The 19,731-nt window shown below is 42.7% G+C and overlaps 1 protein-coding gene across 1 annotated transcript; it reads right to left on the bottom strand.

Moving 5' to 3' along the window:
• Nucleotides 1–7,859: 7,859 nt before the first annotated feature.
• On the bottom strand, nucleotides 7,860–18,083 carry ARRDC3 (arrestin domain containing 3). Its single transcript, XM_044276009.1, has 8 exons — nucleotides 17,651–18,083; nucleotides 13,593–13,674; nucleotides 13,109–13,256; nucleotides 12,486–12,588; nucleotides 12,017–12,273; nucleotides 11,457–11,616; nucleotides 11,191–11,342; nucleotides 7,860–10,150 (listed from the first exon to the last, which is right to left on the bottom strand). The coding sequence occupies exons 1-8, from the start codon at nucleotides 17,928–17,930 to the stop codon at nucleotides 10,094–10,096; spliced, it is 1,239 nt and encodes a 412-aa protein (XP_044131944.1). The 5' UTR covers nucleotides 17,931–18,083; the 3' UTR covers nucleotides 7,860–10,093.
• Between the last annotated feature and the right edge of the window lie 1,648 nt (nucleotides 18,084–19,731).

Below are 19,731 nucleotides of genomic sequence, written 5' to 3'. Positions count from 1 at the left end.
GTACAGACCAAAAGTTTGGACACACCTTCTCATTCAAAGAGTTTTCTTTATTTTCATTACTATGACAATTGTAGATTCACACTGAAGGCATCAAAACTATGAATTAACACATATGGAATTATATACATAACAAAAAAGTGTGAAGCAACTGAAAATATGTCATATTCTAGGTTCTTCAAAGTAGCCACCTTTTGCTTTGATTACTGCTTTGCACACTCTTGGCATTCTCTTGATGAGCTTCAAGATGTAGTCACCTGAAATGGTCTTCCAACAGCCTTGAAGGAGTTCCCGGAGATGCTTAGCACTTGTTGGCCCTTTTGCCTTCATTCTGTGGTCCAGCTCACCCCAAACCATCTTGATTGGGTTCAGGTCCGGTGACTGTGGAGGCCATGTCATCTGGCGCAGCACCCCATTACTCTCCTTTATGGTCAGCCTGGAGGTGTGTTTGGGGTCATTGTCCTGTTGAAAAATAAATGATGGTCCAACTAAACGCAAACCGGATGGAATAGCATGCCGCTGCAAGATGCTGTGGTAGCCATGCTGGTTCAGTATGCCTTCAATTTTAAATAAATCCCCAACAGTGTCACCAGCAAAGCACCCCTACACCATCACACCTCCTCCTCCATGCTTCACGGTGGGAACCAGGCATGTAGAGTCCATCCGTTCACCTTTTCTGCGTCACACAAAGACACAGTGGTTGGAACCAAAGATCTCAAATTTGGACTCATCAGACCAAAGCACAGATTTCCGCTGGTCTAATGTCCATTCCTTGTGTTCTTTAGCCCAAACAAGTCTCTTCTGCTTATTGCCTGTCCTTAGCAGTGGTTTCCTAGCAGATATTCTACCATGAAGGCCTGATTCACACAGTCTCCTCTTAACAGTTGTTCTAGAGATGTGTCTGCTGCTAGAACTGTGTGTGGCATTGACCTGGTCTCTAATCTGAGCTGCTGTTAACCTGCGATTTCTGAGGCTAGTGACTCGGATGAACTTATAATCTGCAGCAGAGGTGACTCTTGGTCTTCCTTTCCTGGGGCGGTCCGCATGTGAGCCAGTTTCTTGTAGCGCTTGATGGTTTTTGTGACTGCACTTGGGGACACTTTCAAAGTTTTCCCAATTTTTCTGACTGACTGACCTTCATTTCTTAAAGTAATGATGGCCACTCGTTTTTCTTTACTTAGCTGCTTTTTTTTTTGCCATAATACAAATTCTAACAGTCTATTCAGTAGGACTATCAGCTGTGTATCCACCTGACTTCTCCACAACGCAACTGATGGTCCCAACCCCATTTATAAGGCAAGAAATCCCACTTATTAAACCTGACAGGGCACACCTGTGAAGTGAAAACCATTTCAGATGACTACCTCTTGAAGCTCATCAAGAGAATGCCAAGAGTGTGCAAAGCAGTAATCAAAGCAAAAGGTGGCTACTTTGAAGAACCTAGAATATGACATATTTTCAGTTGTTTCACACTTTTTTGTTATGTATATAATTCCACATGTGTTAATTCATAGTTTTGATGCCTTCAGTGTGAATCTACAATTTTCATAGTCATGAAAATAAAGAAAACTCTTTAAATGAGAAGGTGTGTCCAAACTTTTGGTCTGTACTGTATATATATACTGTATATATGTATATGTACTGTATATATATATATATATATATACACATATATATATATATATATAAAACAAAAAAGTAGATGAGCAGCACACACTAAGAAGGTGCAATTCCTTGGAGCAGACCACGGACTGGATCCAATTCAGATATGCAAAGAAAAAATCCAAGGCAGCACACAAAAATCCGTGAAAAAATAGGGTGTTTATTCCCCCATGTGAAGACAGCTGTCTTCACATGGGGGAATAAACACCCTATTTTTTCACAGATTTTTGTGTGCTGCCTTGGATTTTTTCTTTGCATATATATATATATATATATATATATATAAAAAGAGAAAGTCCAATGGGAGCACCAACCTGAGAATGGGTGCAAAGTCCAAAAGGGGTGACGGCAATCCCCAATGGTATAAAAGAGAAAAAAGAGGACTGCACTCCAAATTGTGATGAAAATCCAAGCTGTTTTATTCACCCATAGTATGGCAAATCTTGCAAGATTTGCCATACTATGGGTGAATAAAACAGCTTGGATTTTCATCACAATTTGGAGTGCAGTCCTCTTTTTTTCCCTCATATATATATATATATATATATATATATATAGTATCACCATAATCATTTCACCCTCATACCACATGGTTAACCTCATAAAAAAATTAAAATAAAAAACACTGACAGAATTGCAATTTTTGCCCACCTCCCCTTCCAACAAATTAGGTAAAAAGCGATTAGAAAGCCAAATGTATCCCAAAATGGTGCTAATAAAAACTACAGCTTGTCCTGCAAAAAATAAGCCCCCACACAGCTCAATCAAAAATAAAAAAGTTATGGCTCTAATATTTCAGCAAATTCCATGTTAGAAAATCCAGAAGTCACTCCTTCCCTTCTAAACCCTGGCGTATGCCCAAACAACAGTTTATGACCACATATTGAGTGCTGCTGTATTAAGGATAAAATGGAACACAAATTGTTGAATGATTTTCTCATGTTAGCCCTTGTAAATGTAAAAAAAAAAAAAGTTTAGGCCTAAAGCACCATTTTCTTGTAAAAACAAAACAAGACAAAAAAAAAAACCCTGTTGGGTCAAAGTGCTCACTACACTTCTTAAAAATTCCTTGGGTTAATGTAGTTTCCAAAATGTGGTTGCTTTTTGGGGGTTTCCACTGTGGGGGTACCTCAAGGTATCTTCAAATCTAACATAGCACCCTAAGACCATTCCAGCAAAATCTGCCCTCCAAAAACCAAGGCGCTTCTTGCCTTCTGTGCCCTGCCGTGTGGTCCTACGGCAGTTTACGGCCACACATGGGGTAGTTCTGTAAGGCTACTTTCACACCTGCATTAGGTGCCGATCCGTCTGGTATCTGCACAGACGGATCCGCACCTGTAATGCAAACGTTTGTATCCGTTCAGAACGGATCCGTTTGCATTACTATGAACAAAATAAATAAAAAAAATTCTATGGGAGGATGGATCTGTTTTCAATTGCACCATACTGTGTCAGTGAAAACGGATCCGTCCCCATTGACTTACATTGTAAGTCAGGACGGATCCGTTTGGCTCCGCATCGTCAGGCGGACATCAAAACGCTGCGAGCAGCGCTTTGGTGTCCGCCTCTAGAGCGGAATCGAGGCTGAACGGAGTCAAACTGATGCATTCTGAATGGATCCTTATCCATTCAGAATGCATTGGGGCTGAACTGATCCGTTTTGGGCCGCTTGTGAGAGCCCTGAAACGGATCTCACAAGCGGACCCAGAAACGCCAGTGTGAAAGTAGCCTAAACTGTAGAATTAGGGTAATAAATATTGATTTATGTTTTGCTCTTAAACCTTGATGCGTTAAAGGAAAAAATGGAATCAAATGGAAAATCTGTTTAAAAAATGTGACATTTTGAAATTTCATCTCCATTTTGCTTTAATTCTTGTGAAAAACCTAAAGGGTTAACATCATTTCTAAAATCAGTTTTTAATAATTTAAGGGATGTAGCTTCTAAAGTTGGGTAAGTTATGGGTGAAAACTGAATTGGTCCTTAAAAAGTTGAATTTGGAAATGTTCTTGATTAAAAAAATTGCCTCAAATTGTAAATCTTCTAACGTCCTAAAAATGTTATATATGGTGAATGTTAACTAGCTTATGAGTTATCACTATCTTTCTTAAAAGTAGAGAGATTCAAATTTAGAAAATGTAGCATTTTTTAATTTTTGGTAAATTTTTGATTTTTGGGGTAAATAAAGGTAAAACATTTTGTTGTAAATTTACCACTAACAAGATGTATAGTGAGTCATGAAAAAAACTATCTCAGAATGGCTTGGATAAGTAAAAACATTCCAAAGTTATTACCACATAAAGTGACAAGTCAGATTAGCAAAATTAGGCCTGGTCAGGAAGGGGGTAAATGGCCCGGTCTGAAAGTGGTTAAAGATGCAAAAAAGGTGCAAACTCATTCCAGTAGGGGGGTGGAGTGGGAAAACTGGAGTAGCATTTCTAGACAAAAGTGTTAATTTTAAAGATGCTCCAAATTTACAGTGTGCAAATTTGGTCAATTTGATGCAAAATACTCCAACGCAGACTACTGCAAAACTGACATGACAAATGTTACCCTCATGATAAATTCCTCCCGTTATGAAGGCAAGAAATTCCATAAATTATCGGCTCATGCACACAAAAGTATATTTTTCCCCATGTCCGTAGAGTTATTTTTGCAGCTTGTATGCAGAATAATTCACTTTAATCGCGCTGCAAAAAAAAAAAGAAAAAAGGAAATTAGTCCGTCTGCATTCTGTGTCCGTATGGCCGTTATACAAAAAAATAGAACGTGGCCTATTATCGTCCGGATTACGGAAAAAGGATAGGTCTGTTGTATTAGAGGCCGGCCCTTCCATTTAGAAAAATGCATCATGTGCCCAGTCGGTATCCGTGTTTTGTGGATCCGCAACTTGCAGACCGCTAAACCCCCAATGGTCGTGTGCATGGGCCCTAACTCTTGACGAGGCATACCTGCTTAGTGAAAACCATTCCAGGTGACTACCTCATGATTGAAAGAATGCCAAGAGTGTGCTAGGTTGTCAACAAAGCAAAAGGGAGCTACGTTGTTTTCATGTCTTCAATATATATCTATAAAGTAGAAAGCTAAATAAACAAAACAAAAAACACAAGAAAAATCACTAAATCAAAAAGTGTGTCCAAACATAGCAAAAATTTACCAGGTAACGAGATTTGGCATTTCGGTGTACAAAATGAACTGCCCTAAGTAGCCCTGACCTTGTATATTCAACAATTGGATGTATTAGGAGCTACAAGTCAATATCATTTTTTATTTTATGCACGTTGTATTGTGGATCTGAATGGCACCAATAAAAATCACGTGAGGCAGGCCTGCCAGGGAAGTGCTGCTCTCTACTTGTTACATGACCCTGTCTGCTAAAAACAGCAAAAAAATTATATAATAAAAAGTGTGATGTACCAGGACTATATTCCAAAAGAAACTCCAGTCTTGTTAGCAATCAAAAATGACTTTTCTTGATTTCAGTCAAATCCAGCATTACTGTGACCTAACTATTGCCAGGCTTCAAATATTCTACATTATCAATGGAAGAGAAGTGGAGTTTATTAATTTGCAAAAAAGTTGAGAACCTATAGGAAGGCAGCCGAAAGTAAAGGGTGAACATAAAATACAACTTTATTTCATCATTATTCATGAGATTCCATAAGGTTTTGCTTTTTTTTTTTTTTACAAAAGTGCTAGATTATCATAATTTTGTGTTTGCCTATGAAAGTTGTTTTGGAGGACAATGCTACAAGTTAAGGGGTCCCTACCATACATTTGTTATTACACATTAATATCCTAGATGTGAATAGTCCATGTTTTTATTTTATTCCTAAATATGGCTGGATCATTTCCAGTATATATATATATATATATATATATATATGTGTACTATGTCACTTTTAGGTCCAAGTATCATGTTTTATATGAACTATGAAGTTATTCTATTAATAATGATGCAGAGGGGTAGTTAAAGATGCACTTGTCACTATTATATTGCACGAGGCTTCGTTGTGCTGGGCTGAAACGTTGCCTTGGGAATAAAGGGGTCTTCTAGCTTCCACCACAATTGGAGTGCTGCTACTTTTTGTTTATTGGATCATTTTCTGAAGTTGCTCCATGTATTCTACTTCTCCCTCTGTTTGGACTTTTAGCGCGGCAAGCAGCCTTACTTCATTTTCTCAGACCATTCACTCCAACTAGGAAGGAGGATGAGTAGGACACACTCACGTTTTGTGCGGATCTGTCATGGACGGATCCGATCAGATAATACAACCGCATGCATCTGTTCAGAACGGATACGTTTGTATTATCGGTAACATAGCCAAGACGGATCAGTCTTGAACACCATTGAAAGTCAATGGAGGACGGATCCGTTTTCTATTGTGTCAGTGAAAACGGATCCGTCCCCATTGACTTACATTGTGTGCCAGGACAGATCCGTTTGGCTCAGTTTCATCAGACGGACACCAAAGCCCTGCAAGCAGCCTTACTTCATTTTCTCAGACCATTCACTCCAACTAGAGAAGGAAGGAGGATGAGTAGGACACACTCACGTTTTGTGCAGATCCATTCAGATAATACAACCACATGCATCTTCAAGCAGCGTTTTGGTGTCCACCTCCAAAGCGGAATGGAGACAGAACTGATGCATTCTGAGCGGATCCTTTTCCATTCAGAATGCATACTGATCCGTTTTGGAGCGCTTGTGAGAGCCCTGAACAGAAAGCCAAAACGCCAGTGTGAAAGAAGACTCACTCAATTAGAGCATCACACTGATATGTGCAATACTCTTCTATTGCCATCTTTATCTAGGCGATCATGAGAACCATACAGCTGTCATACTGCTCTCCTAATTCTACAATTATACTAGAGGATGGCATCTTCCTCACACTGCAGCAGTAAACTGACAATGGGTTACCTATGTATATAGTAGTTATATCTCTCTGTGCCGACTGCAACAGAAGTATAATATTTTGTACTTTAACTTTCAATATATTATTGCATTGCCAAAATGAAAAGGGAAACAGTCAAAAAATCTTAAAGAATATTTTCTATGGAGTGTCAAGGGCATTTTTACAGATAGATTAGAGATAGATATATATATATAGATATATATATATATATCTATCTAAGAAAAAAAAGGCAGCACTCAAAATCTTATGCTAGATGGGTGAATAAACCGTCCACTTTTTTTCATCACAATTTGGAGTGCTGCCTTTTTTTTCTTCTATATTCATTTGGGACCTTGGTCTCAGGCCCCCAGGAGGACTTGCACCCGTGTTTAATGTGTGCTGCTTTTTTTTCCTTTTCTTCTCTCTCTCTCTCTCTCTCTCTCTATATATATATTTTTTTTTTTTTAGATGTGTCCCTTTAAATTGACAAAATCGATGACTTGGGCTTCTGCTTTGGCCTCCATTGTTAAGGTGCAAATCTGTTTGGCACAAGAATCACCAACTGTATCCGACAAGGACCAAATAAAAAAAAACAAAAAAAAAAAAACACGTGGCTTGTAAAAAAAAAGGGAGGCTTGACAGCACCAAGCACGATTATGGATGAAAAATATCACTAGTGTGTGGCCTCCCATTTCTGTAATCCAGCTGATTTACACATTCCTCCGTACACCTCTCCAATAAGGTTCTTCTGTGATAAATTGCGGCATGTATGAAGTGCCTTTGCAGAATACGAGACAAAAAAAAAATATATATCTATATAAAAATGTGAAAAAATTGTTATGTATTTTATTTATTTTTGAGGCTACATTAGTCTGTGAGTAATCCACATTCTTTGCAAATCGCACGCAGACCCATTCATTTCTATGGGGCCACAAAACATGCGGACAGTACATATACGTGATCCGTGTGCTGTTCTTGTATGTTTTACGAATAGGCATTTCAAAGATGAGCCCCATGAAAAGTGAGGGATGCACATGGATACAGTCGTGTGACTGAAGCCTAAAAGGGTAAGCACCTCTTACATGTGCAGTCTGTGACCTAAACATGGGCGCTCCTCTTCTGTGAGAAAACCGGACGTATTTATTTGTGGGAGATCTTCTGTACAGCTAAAGCAGATCTCCAAGGTGGTCTACAAGACCCATGTTGTCTCAGATGTGTGTATCCATTACATTGCCCACTAAGAATATTTGTTCTTGTAGCATTTTTATACCTTTACACTGTATATATGTAAATAATCCAAGACGTTGTTATAAAACAAAAAATAATGAACTTTTTATTTCTTGAAACAAGGAAGAACAACAGGAAAATGTAACATTTTCCACAGAAGTTTGTTTTGAACTGGAGCTTACAATAACATTTTCAGCACCAAAATGAAAACAAATATATAAAAAGAAAATATACAAACAGCCATAGATTAGTATCTATAAGCATACACATAATATTGCACTTTTTTTCTCTAGAAATTTGGATTCATTCATTTGTTCCTAGATCGGAAACCATCTTGAATACTTGGCTATATTTGCCAACTTTTTTTTTTTTCTTACATTTTTTTTTTTTTAAGAAAAACCAATACATGTAAAAAAGAAAAAAAAAAAGAACACATAATGCCTCTAAACAACAGAGCAAATAAATATTTTCATAAACGTTGCAGAAGTTTAAGCTTTTTCTTGATTTACCACATTTCATGCGATACAGTGCCAGTGGCCTTAATGCTAAACCTCACATACATCTGCAGTGGCTATTAATATTGGTCAACCCTATTCAGACATAAACGTTGCCGACAGCTTCGTAGGCAAGCCAAGAATTGTTCCCCATTTTCTAGATTATGGAAAAAAAATAAAAATACACATGTTTTAATGCTAATTACATAAGAACTAATCAGCGCTTAAAACACAACAGTGATCCAGGGGAGGAATAAGGAGAACAAGAAGGGAAATGTCAAAACTACTGTCATTTCCTCTTATGTCGGATAGAGAAAACCAAAACGTCAGACGAATCACTTAAAACGTGACTAATAATTTTTCTCTTCACTATGGAAGTTTTTTTTTTCTTCTTTTTAAACTGAACCTTAACTAAAATTAGCTTAAGAAGGACACTTGCAAAGAGCATGGATTATAGTGGATGTCGCAAGCTCTTTCTCATCAGGAGAGCGACTGTATCTGTGTAATATTCCCGACCCGGTGGCGGATCCTTTCTGCTCTGCCGTACAGCGGACAGTGATCGGACGTGACTTGGTTTGATGCAAGCACTCATCTCATGTGCTACGCTTTAACCATTTTGTAGGGACGAGCGCAGTAATACATTAGCTATTCAATGTCCCATTAAAAAGGCTTCTTCATTACAGCAGTGCATAAATGATTCAGTAACAAAAATGCACAAAAAAAATAATAAAAATGAAAACACGATGTCAAATCTCAAGCAAAATTAACAACTTTGTGCATTGGTAAAGTGTTATTATATCAGTGGGGGGACTGTGTGCCTGCACGCCCTTCCTAATTTTCATGACTCAACACTTACACAAAATCTTATCTGCTAGTGAGCCAAGGAAAAAAATAATATTTAATGCCCTATCTTCCTGCAAAAAAATAAAATAAAAAATAGGAGTTATTTTTTTTTCTCATTTCGCTTTTTTGTGCATATTAACTAACACCACCTCATAACTCCCCACACTGTACAGTGCAACGTAAAGACACAAAGAGCATTCTAAAGTTTGGCAAGTGATGAAATCTCCTGAGATTAAGTGATTTGTAGGAAGTCTGTAACAAAATCCTGCTTGGGGTGACAGTATAAAGGCAAGATGTCTTTGATAGAAGGTAAGCTTATCTTACAGAAAGTCTGACTTCCTAATATAGTCTTTCGCTCTCTCTTCTGTATTTTTCTCTAACCCACTGGAATTGATGCTATTCTACAACAGTAGGCCGCAAAATGATAACAGCAATAAAATGGCATGAAGGCATTGGATGGGTGTAAAGAAATCCACTGCTGTATGCAAGCTGAAGATGGTGCACATGCAGCCATAGTGGACAGTACTAAGCAAGTAGAGCCCAGGCTACAATAAAACAAAAATAGTGCATCTGTCACTGCATTGTCTCTTCGTTGCGTCTTGGTGTGCACAAGACAACCAAGCGTACAGAGGAAAGCTGTAGTGATTCCGGGCTGCTCTACATACAGGCTGAAGGGGTGGTAATTCAGTGTTACAGAGGAACCCTAATCCTCTTTTCACTACGCACCAAGCATCTTGCCGCTTGACTGTGTGCCCTGAGTGCGCAGCATCTTTGTGTGCCAACAGCAAGGCAGTCCGACTTCCAAAAAGTATGGAGCGCAAACGTGTTAGAAAGCTGTAAGCGCCATAATTAGGACCACAGGTTGATTCAGTTTGCAGCTTCCAAGGAGAGGCTCAAACTGTAGTCTCCACTATGGCCGCCACGTCTCGTGGTCGGCAGTTAACTTAAGTCTCATCGGCAGAAAATTGCACATTACTTCAACGAGATGGGCAGGAGGGATGTTCGGCTATTGGCTGATCTGGGTTTGGATCAACCTAAAGAAAAACAAAAAACGAATGTCGAGGTTAAATGAATCCTACAAATACAGGTAAGTTGTAAGTACAGACAATGCAACCACTGGCAAATATATCGTGGGGCCAACGTGAAACTCGTCAGGGAGTAGGACACCCAGTACTTATGGATTGTTTAGCTGCCAATAGTAAAACTAACATAGTACTGAACATTTCATGTAGTTTATAACCTGCAATGTATACTTTATTGCATATTACCAACCTGTCCGTAGAATGTGTCCACACCCATTCCACAATTATCCGGTACGGGTGCGGACCCATTCATTCTCTAAGGGGCAGGAATGGATGTGGACAGCACACAGTGTGCGCAGCCCCGGAAAAAAATAAAAATAAATAGAACATATCCTATTCTTGCCCACAATTGCGGACAAGAATAGGCAGTTCTATGGGAGTGCCAGCCGGGTGTATTGTGGATCCGCAATACACTACGGATGTGTGAATGGACCCTTATGTAGATTTAATCAGTTAGTGCAATACAAATTACACCAATCAATGCAACTGTTTTCTGTGGACATATTTTTTCGAAGCCCAATCAGAGAACAATATAGTAATACATATTGTTATCCCAATTCTACACTTACTATTTTCACAAGGATAACCCTGGAGATGACATCTACACCTCACAGCAGCAGTAGACTGACAACAGTTTACCCATCTATTTAGCTTTGGTTTTGGCTGCAGCAGTCGGAAAAATATTTTATCTTATCTTTAATACTATAGTACTACCGAATTGAAAGTCTAAAAGACGGTTTCCTACAAATATCAAGTTTAGCGGAAAGTGTCCCTTTAATATAATAAGTCATCAAGCTTTCTGCTGTATCCAGCTAGGACTAGAGGTTTAGAACAAATAGAATTTCCATTATAAAAAGTGACCATAAAACACTACGCCCTGATTATAGGGATTAGGGAATCTAGAACTAATAATCAGTCAATGCCTCCAAAAATTGCCACCTTCATGAGGAGCATAAAGCTTGTCACATAATGCGAGCCGAACATTTGCTTACCTCTGAGTAAAGAGGCGGAGGCAGGTAACGAAATTCTTGGATATAAGCAAACAGTGGTCCTTGAAGTGCCAACTCAAAGTTATCACAAATACTCGATGACCCCATATTCTGTCTTTGCTCTTCTGTGACAATTTCTGCATAGCTTGGAGGTGCTAAAATAAAACAAAGAAAACCTTGTAAACAGCTGTACTGAAAATGTAGCGCATGCTCGTGATTAGCACATGGAAGAACATGATGGGATCGCGACACCTGTCAGCAATTAGTACCTTCAGGTCGCTCTGGTAGAACTAGTCCCAGCCAGTTATTCATGCTGTACTGACTGCTTACGCTGGATGTCCGACTGCCAAATGGGTGCAAAGGAATTGTCCCAATGACCAGAGGCAAGTTAAGAAATAAATCCATGGCGCCTGGAATATCCACGTATACCTAAAAAACAAGAAAGGTTATAGAAACGGTTATCAAATGAAAACAGCCAGTTTAAATATAATAAACTAAACATTATGAAGAACGGACAGCCCCCCTTTAGTGTGCTCAGATATCAAAAATTAGTAGGGATTACACCGATAGGGAGCTGTATATATTCCAGCTCACTGGCCATGTGGCAGATCAGCCCTGGTGGGCTCCAGTACAGTGGCAGTGGACTAACTACTAGACTGGAAGTCTTTAGCGCCACCTACTGACACTACTTCGGCAAGTCCCATCTATGCGACTCCCTCTTAGCTACTAAATAGTTCACAATTACCATTCCCCGTGAGTAAATAATAGATATATTATCAAACATCCCTTTCAAAGAGTCAATACTTGAAACAAATCCGGTCACACATACCATGAGAGAATATTCTACGCGGATAATGCTGCAGTCAATGATTGAGGGGGATACAGGCGGAATCTTCAGCAGCTTGCCATTCCAGGTTTCCGTTTTTCCAGAAGAAAGAGATTCTCCCCGCAAGTTGGCCACTAGCTGCTTCACCTCCTTCATTTTCCCTTTGGCATAGAAAGTCTGCGTCTGATAAATGGCCGCCTTTGGCACGACCATTCTGGCAGAGCAATTCTCAATCTCTGCGAAGATTTGAATTGATTCACCTAAAAAAAAAAAAAAAAAAAAGACAGGCTTTAAGGAAGCTGCGGTGACCATGTAAAACGAGAAAACCCAAAGTGCTAACTTCATCTGATGTACCAACATTCATCTTGGCTCGAGCCATCAATTGGCCAAGAAGATGACTCCACTCAACCCCATTATTAACAAAGAAAAACACCCTAAATAAATGAAATGAAAGTTCTCTCTGCACACTTACCTGGGGTATAGCCCTTCCTTTCGATTTTGGCACTTAAGGATATTGGACCTGAGGTACAAAACCAGCAACACAGAGTCTTCTCTTTTGTGCCTGCTTGTGGTGACTGAAAGAAAAAAAAAAGAAAAATTTAAGAAATTAAATGAGAACCAAAGAAATTAAAGAGAACAATGGACAGAAGAAATGTGTGGGAATATAGGGTATTAAAGTCAAGTGCCTACCTATGTATAGTCATGGGATAGGAAACTACAAAATGACCCCCTGCACTAAAGATGGGGGGGGGGGGGGGGTGAAAAATAGATAAATAAAAAAAATCCCTTTGTGGTAAACTATATTTCTTTTAAAAATCTGTATTTTTTTATGATAATATACAGGAAGAGAAATAAAAAAATAAAATCTCTTCCTCAATGTATAATACATAATCTGGCCAGGCAAAGGTTAACAATAGGCTCCATCCTTCCATGCCATTAAGATGCAGTATCTGCATAGGCTTGTAGAAGAGTTATTTATACTCCAGAGATAAATTAAACTATAAAAATCAATTTAAAAAAAAATATGAAAATTTTGCTGTTAAAAAATAAAATGTGCAAAAAAATAAATAAAAAATAAATACCCAAATTCCTTACCAGTAATGAAGGAGTGTTGATATCTATATGTTCAAACACGGTGAATTCCTTCTTTAATTTTACTGGTAGCAGCCAGGCTCTGTGCAGCTCTGCCTTCACCCAATAACGTACACTGCCGTGTCTGCCTTCAAATGAGGTAGCGAGTGGTCTGCGCAAGAGAGGAAGGCAAGATTAGTGACAGTGTTCATTACAGGCTCGGTACTACTGCCCATTGCCGCAGAGGCCTAGGTTCGGCAAATTCAACTATTAGCTGGAATTTTATAGCAGAATAAGGCTATATATTATTTTTTTTGTTATAGTAGACTATTCTGGCCAGTTACAAAAGAATTGACTTGAGACCTTTGCCCTTTAAATTTGACATTAAGCCCCCCCTCCCCTATAGGTATGAAGTATAGCTATATAGTGAGTGGGGGTTACTCCTGTATTTATGGTAAGGAGCTTCTATATCAGGGAGTGGTTCTGGGGCACGAGAGGGGATACTTACATCTGTGGAAGCTCAAAACTAAATGCATATTCATGGCGTCCTGATAGAATAGTGGTCAGTCCTTCTTCAGAATTATCATCATCTGGAAAAACAAGAAGATAACAGTTTAAGAGTTTCCTGTTTGCGCCATGATTCATCTCATCTCCTCCTGCTCGATTACCCCCATTTAGATTTGAGGGCACGCCTTGAAGCACAGGGGGTTAATGCCGTGTAGTCTGGGGTGTGAGGTTTTTGTAAAACGAGGACACAAAGCGATTTTATTCATAAGGAACCATAGACGGTTCTGCTCCAGCACTGACCTACATAGCCCGAGAGGGAGGACAACGAGATAAAACCCAACTAACTAGTCTTCTGCAAACAATGGAGGTTAGACCCCACCCGAATATTCCAGATAACAAGGAGGGGTTCACACTTGCAGTAAACAACTTGACCTTCATGGTCTACAAGTGATCTTTTAATTGGATTCTGGGTGCACACGCACAAAGGGTTATAAAATATAAACTTCGAAGTGTGGATGAACAGAATAGATTCCAGTTCACTTCTAGAAGACAAAGCCGTTTTCTTTCCTGACGCTCTAAAGCCACTTGTCGGTGTAATCCGAACAATCACTGGCTTAACCCTCTAATTTTTTATTTTCATTTTTTTCCTTTTTTATTACATATAAAAGCACAGCATACTTTCTTTGCTGCAAAGATTTTTTTCCCCTCGTGCCAGCTCAGCAATCTCCTGGAAAAGCGCACTAGCAGCAGTACAGTGTGGTAAACAAGTGCTGAGCTGTCAATCACAGGCAGACTCTAGCAGGAGAGGACCGGCCTGAACCGGTGCAAGCAGATCCTCAGCCAGTCTCTCATATGCATAGACATGACGTAGCTTGCTGCAGAGACAGCTCATGCACAGCCTAGCCTGCTGCAGCTCTCTGCCTACGCTCCTCCAGCCATGCCCGCCCACCTCTTCCGGGTCTACTGTAGACCACGCTGGATGGAGCCAAGCCAACGTGCCGCTGGCCCCTGTGGCAGTGCATTCCTAAATAATCACTAGTTGTAGCCATATACTAGAAAAACACAACAGCATGTCCAGCGTGGTCACCCATGAGGACATGCCCTGGAGGCACCTGCTCAACAGTTCTCAAGCAGATGCCATGTCCTACACGACACCACAGCGCTTGCTCTCCTTTGCCTAAAGCTCTTCTACCCCCCGAGCTACAACATTACATATTAGGCTGCGACTTTCATATTCCTCGAAATGCAGTCTACACAGAGGAAGACACAGCATTATTACCAAGCCCTCCCAGTACTCCCACATGGACTCTATAGTGTCAAGTGTGCCGTTTGAGTATGGTCAGATGTGTTACTTTATTGTATTACTTTTTTAGTGCCGGCTACTCAATTTGCCATTGTCATGCTTTATTACAGGTTACCTTGTTTTTCTGAACATTTACAGCTTCCTCTAACTATAAAGCGCCATGTACTCCATTTGTATCATCGTCACAGGTTTTATGAGGTTTGTTAAACTTTTTTGCATGTCCTGTATTGGTACAACCACTTGGCCAGGTACTACGCAGCCGTACAGACCACAGCGGGCCCCAAATAAACTAACAAGGGCTCCAATATTTAGCCGGTCTGTATTGTTAGGCCATTAACAGCACAGATTAAACAGCATAGTCTTCACTGGTTTAATTAGGACCAGTTGTGTCCTGTACAGCCACATGGCACGCGACCGGGGCACACGCGGTCGTACCCTACACATGGTACGCGACCGGGGCACACGCGGTCGTACCCTACACATGGTACGCGACCGGGGCACACGCGGTCGTACCCTACACATGGTACGCGACCGGGGCACACACGGTCGTACCCTACACATGGTACGCGACCGGGGCACACACGGTCGTACCCTACACATGGTACGCGACCGGGGCACACACGGTCGTACCCTACACATGGTACACGAGGTTGTACCCTACACATGGTACGCGACCGGGGCACACGCGGTCGTACCCTACACATGGTATGCGACCGGGGCACACACGGTCGTACCCTACACATGGTACACGAGGTTGTACCCTACACATGGTACGCGACCGGGGCACACGCGGTCGTACCCTACACATGGTACGCGACCGGGGCACACGCGGTCGTACCCTACACATGGCACACGAGGTTGTACTCCATCTACAATCTCCCAGCTATAAAGTGCCGTCTACTCCATTTGCATCCTCCTTACGTGACTTTTCTATGCCCATTGCCTCCCCTGACTGTATGGAGCTGCAGAATACACTGGTGCCATCAGAACTACAGGACATGGCTACCTTATAACCAAGGCCACATGCCTGCTGACTATGGCACTGCCATTCTGAGATCGGCTTGTGAAATGCCATCTAAAGTCTCGCCTTCTCTTACAAGCTATTGCTCCCAGGGAGCAGCTGCCTGTAGTGTCCACCACATAGCTCCAGCTCTGCTCAGTGACTACTCTTCTAGAAGCTCCGGATTTGGGCTCGTGTGCTCCTTGCTCACAATACACTATGTATATAAAATGGCGGTCCCGGCCCCCATCTCAGACTACAGGACCGCGCACACCGTGACCCTTCAGCCATTTACTGAAAGACCAAACGTTCCAGTCCCCGCTCTACGGGCTCAGTCAGCGTCACGGCCACGCCCACCTCTCGCCACCTGCTCCCGGGTGCCCTAAGCAACAGCATCAGCCAATCCCAGCACACTGCCGTTTCCATGACAATAGCCTAACAAAAACCTTGTCGTCCAATCGGCGGCTGGCTGGGTGCGGCTTTCCGTCGCTGCCTCTCCCCCCTCCTTTCCCATAACCAAGCTTGTGTGAGAGCTACTTTCTGAGCTGCACGTAACAGCAGAGGAACGATCTTAACCCCTTCACTGCTGCAGACTGCAACTTGCCTGTGGAATAATAGCCCCGCACACAGCAGACGTTTATCACGGTTATACAACATCTACATCATTGTAAAGCCTGATAGACGTAACGAGCCCAGGCACTGCTCTGGAGAAAACAAGGCACGCTTGTAATAGAAGAGACTGATGGGGCGTGCTGCTATTAGATACTTATGTGGGGTCCCCAGATCTGCAGAACCGGGGGCAGCAAGCACCAAGGCACATCCTGGACAAAATCACGCACAGCCTAGAGATCAACCATGTCTTATAGAGGATCAGGCAGATCCCAGAGGTTGTCACGTCTAACAGAAGAATGTGCACATCCTAGAGATCAGCCATGTCTTATGGACGATGGGGCAGATCCTAGAGATCAGTCATGTCTTACAGAAAATCGGTAAGATCCTAGAGAAGATCAGGTAGAGCCCAGAGGTTCAGCCATGTCTTATAAAAGAACATGCACAACCTAAAGATCCGTCATGTCTTATGGACGATGGGACAGATCCTAGAGAAGATCGGGCAGATCATATAGATCAGTCATGTCTTATGGACGATGGGGCAGATCCTAGAGAAGATCGGGCAGATCACATAGATCAGTCATGTCTTATGGACGATCGGGCAGATCATATAGATCAGTCATGTCTTATGGACGATCGGGGCAGATCCTAGAGATGATCGGGCAGATCACATAGATCAGTCATGTCTTATGGAAGATCGGGCAGATCCTAGAGAAGATCGGGCAGATCACATAGATCAGTCATTTCTTACAGAAGATCAGTCATGTCTTCTAGGAGACCAGGCATATTTAGAGAATGGATCTCCACAGAACGCTATTTTGGCTGAGCTCTCTGCTCTATTAAGTCATTGCCCCACGTGACAGCCCCGCAGCCAATGCCTGGCGAGCAGAGGAGGCGCCCCCTCCCACTCTCTCCACTGACACCACTAGCCCAAAACAGGATTGAACCGCTTCTAACAAAGGCTGCTGGAAACTTCAGAAAAACAAGATGATTCCTTCACCCCCCCGACCCCCCCCCCCCCCAATGACTTCTCCCATTCAGTCTCCATCCCCAGAAGACTATGGAGATGCCTGCATTGTAGCACCCGGGAGAGTCGGGCTACCTGTCCCATCCAGTGGCAGCATGCACACGGCCGTGTCACACTCACCTCTCTCGTGGCCGATCAGGATGTCCTTGTGGGTGAAGTACTCCACCTCCTCGGTGTAGTTCTGGGTGTAGGCAGTGTTGGAGCCGGCGTTCCTGGACTCCGTCCACCTCACTTTGGCATGTCCCCTGGCATGGATCTTCAGGGACTTCACCCGGATCTCCCCGGTCACTTCCAGATTCACCTTCCCTGAGACCGAGTCCCCGCTGGAGTACACGGGGACATGGCTGCCGTTCAGACAGTCGAAGCTGATGGTTAAACTCTTCACCTTCCCCAGCACCATGATTGTAAGAAAAGGTAGAAAAGGCGATGCTGTCACAGGAGACGGGCTCTGCAGTGCGGGCGGCTCATCGGGGAGGCCCCGGCTGTCAGCGCTCGGCTCGGCGGTCTCCCTACAAAGACGCGCTCTGCAGTCCGCCGGCTCACTTTATGCACGGCTCCGGGAAAAACAAGCGCTCTGCGCATGCGCCGCCTCCTCCGCTCCTCCTGCACCTTTATCTCTTCTAGAAAACTTTGCAGGACACGCCCCTTTTTCACACTTCAGGATCAGAAGTTTGGCTCGTCCGTATCTGAACTGCTACCTGCGGGTTAATGCGTTGGGGTCAGCGGTGACTGCATAGGCTGTGATAGTGCAGTGCTCCGGGGCTGAGATAAGGGATATGACCGGCTGCAGAGCATGGAGGATCCGTCTCCTGGCTGCGGAGTCAGCGCGGCATCTCCTCACAGTGCTGATGGGGCTTTATCATCTGCACCACACAAAGGGGGGCTTTATAATCTGCACCACACAGAGGGGGGGGGGGGGGGGGGGTTATAATCTGCACCACACAAAGGGGGGCTTTATAATCTGCACCACACAAAGGGGGGCTTTATAATCTGCACCACACATAGGGGGGGGGGGGTTATAATCTGCACCACACAAAGGGGGGCTTTATCATCTGCACCACACAAAGGGGGGCTTTATAATCTGCACCACACAGAGGGGGGGGGGGGGGGGGGGTTATAATCTGCACCACACAAAGGGGGGCTTTATAATCTGCACCACACGAAGGGGGGCTTTATATTTTGTACCAAACAAAAGGGGGGCTTTATATTCTGTACCAAACAAAGGGGGGCTTTATAAACTGTACCACACAAAGGAGGGGGGGCTTTATTTATATTCTGTACCACACAAAGGGGGGGGGGCTTTATAATCTGCACCACACTAAGGGGGGGGGGCTTTATAATCTGCACCACACAAAGGGGGGCTTTATAATCTGCACCACACGAAGGGGGGCTTTATATTTTGTACCAAACAAAAGGGGGGCTTTATATTCTGTACCAAACAAAAGGGGGGCTTTATAAACTGTACCACACAAAGGAGGGGGGGCTTTATTTATATTCTGTACCACACAAAGGGGGGGCTTTATAATCTGCACCACACTAAGGGGGGGGGGCTTTATAATCTGCACCACACAAAGGGGGGGCTTTATAATCTGCACCACACTAAGGGGGGGGGGGCTTTATAATCTGCACCACACAAAGGGGGGGCTTTATAATCTGCACCACACTAAGGGGGGGGGGGGCGCTTTATAATCTGCACCACACTAAGGGGGGGGGGCTTTATAATCTGCACCACACAAAGGGGGGGGGCACTTTATAATCTGCACCACACAGAGGGGGGGGGGGGGCTTTATAATCTGCACCACACTAAGGGGGGCTTTATAATCTTCACCACACAAAGGGGGGGGCTTTATATTCTGTACCACACAAAGGGGGGGGGGGGTGCTTTATAATCTGCACCACACAGAGGGGGGGGCTTTATAATCTGCACCACACGAAGGGGGGCTTTATAATCTGCACCACACAAAGGGGGGCTTTATATTTTGTACCAAACAAAAGGGGGGCTTTATATTCTGTACCAAACAAAAGGGGGGCTTTATAAACTGTACCACACAAAGGAGGGGGGGCTTTATTTATATTCTGTACCACACAAAGGGGGGCTTTATAATCTGCACCACACTAAGGGGGGCCTTTATAATCTGCACCAAAATAAGGGGGGGCGATTTATAATCTGCATCACACAAAGGGGGGGGGGCACTTTATAA

This window comes from Bufo gargarizans, chromosome 1, assembly GCF_014858855.1.
Source record: "Bufo gargarizans isolate SCDJY-AF-19 chromosome 1, ASM1485885v1, whole genome shotgun sequence".
Taxonomy (NCBI): Eukaryota; Metazoa; Chordata; class Amphibia; order Anura; family Bufonidae; genus Bufo; species Bufo gargarizans.
The sequence above is the reverse complement of the archived record's forward strand: the minus strand, read 5'-3'. Positions and strand labels throughout refer to the sequence as shown.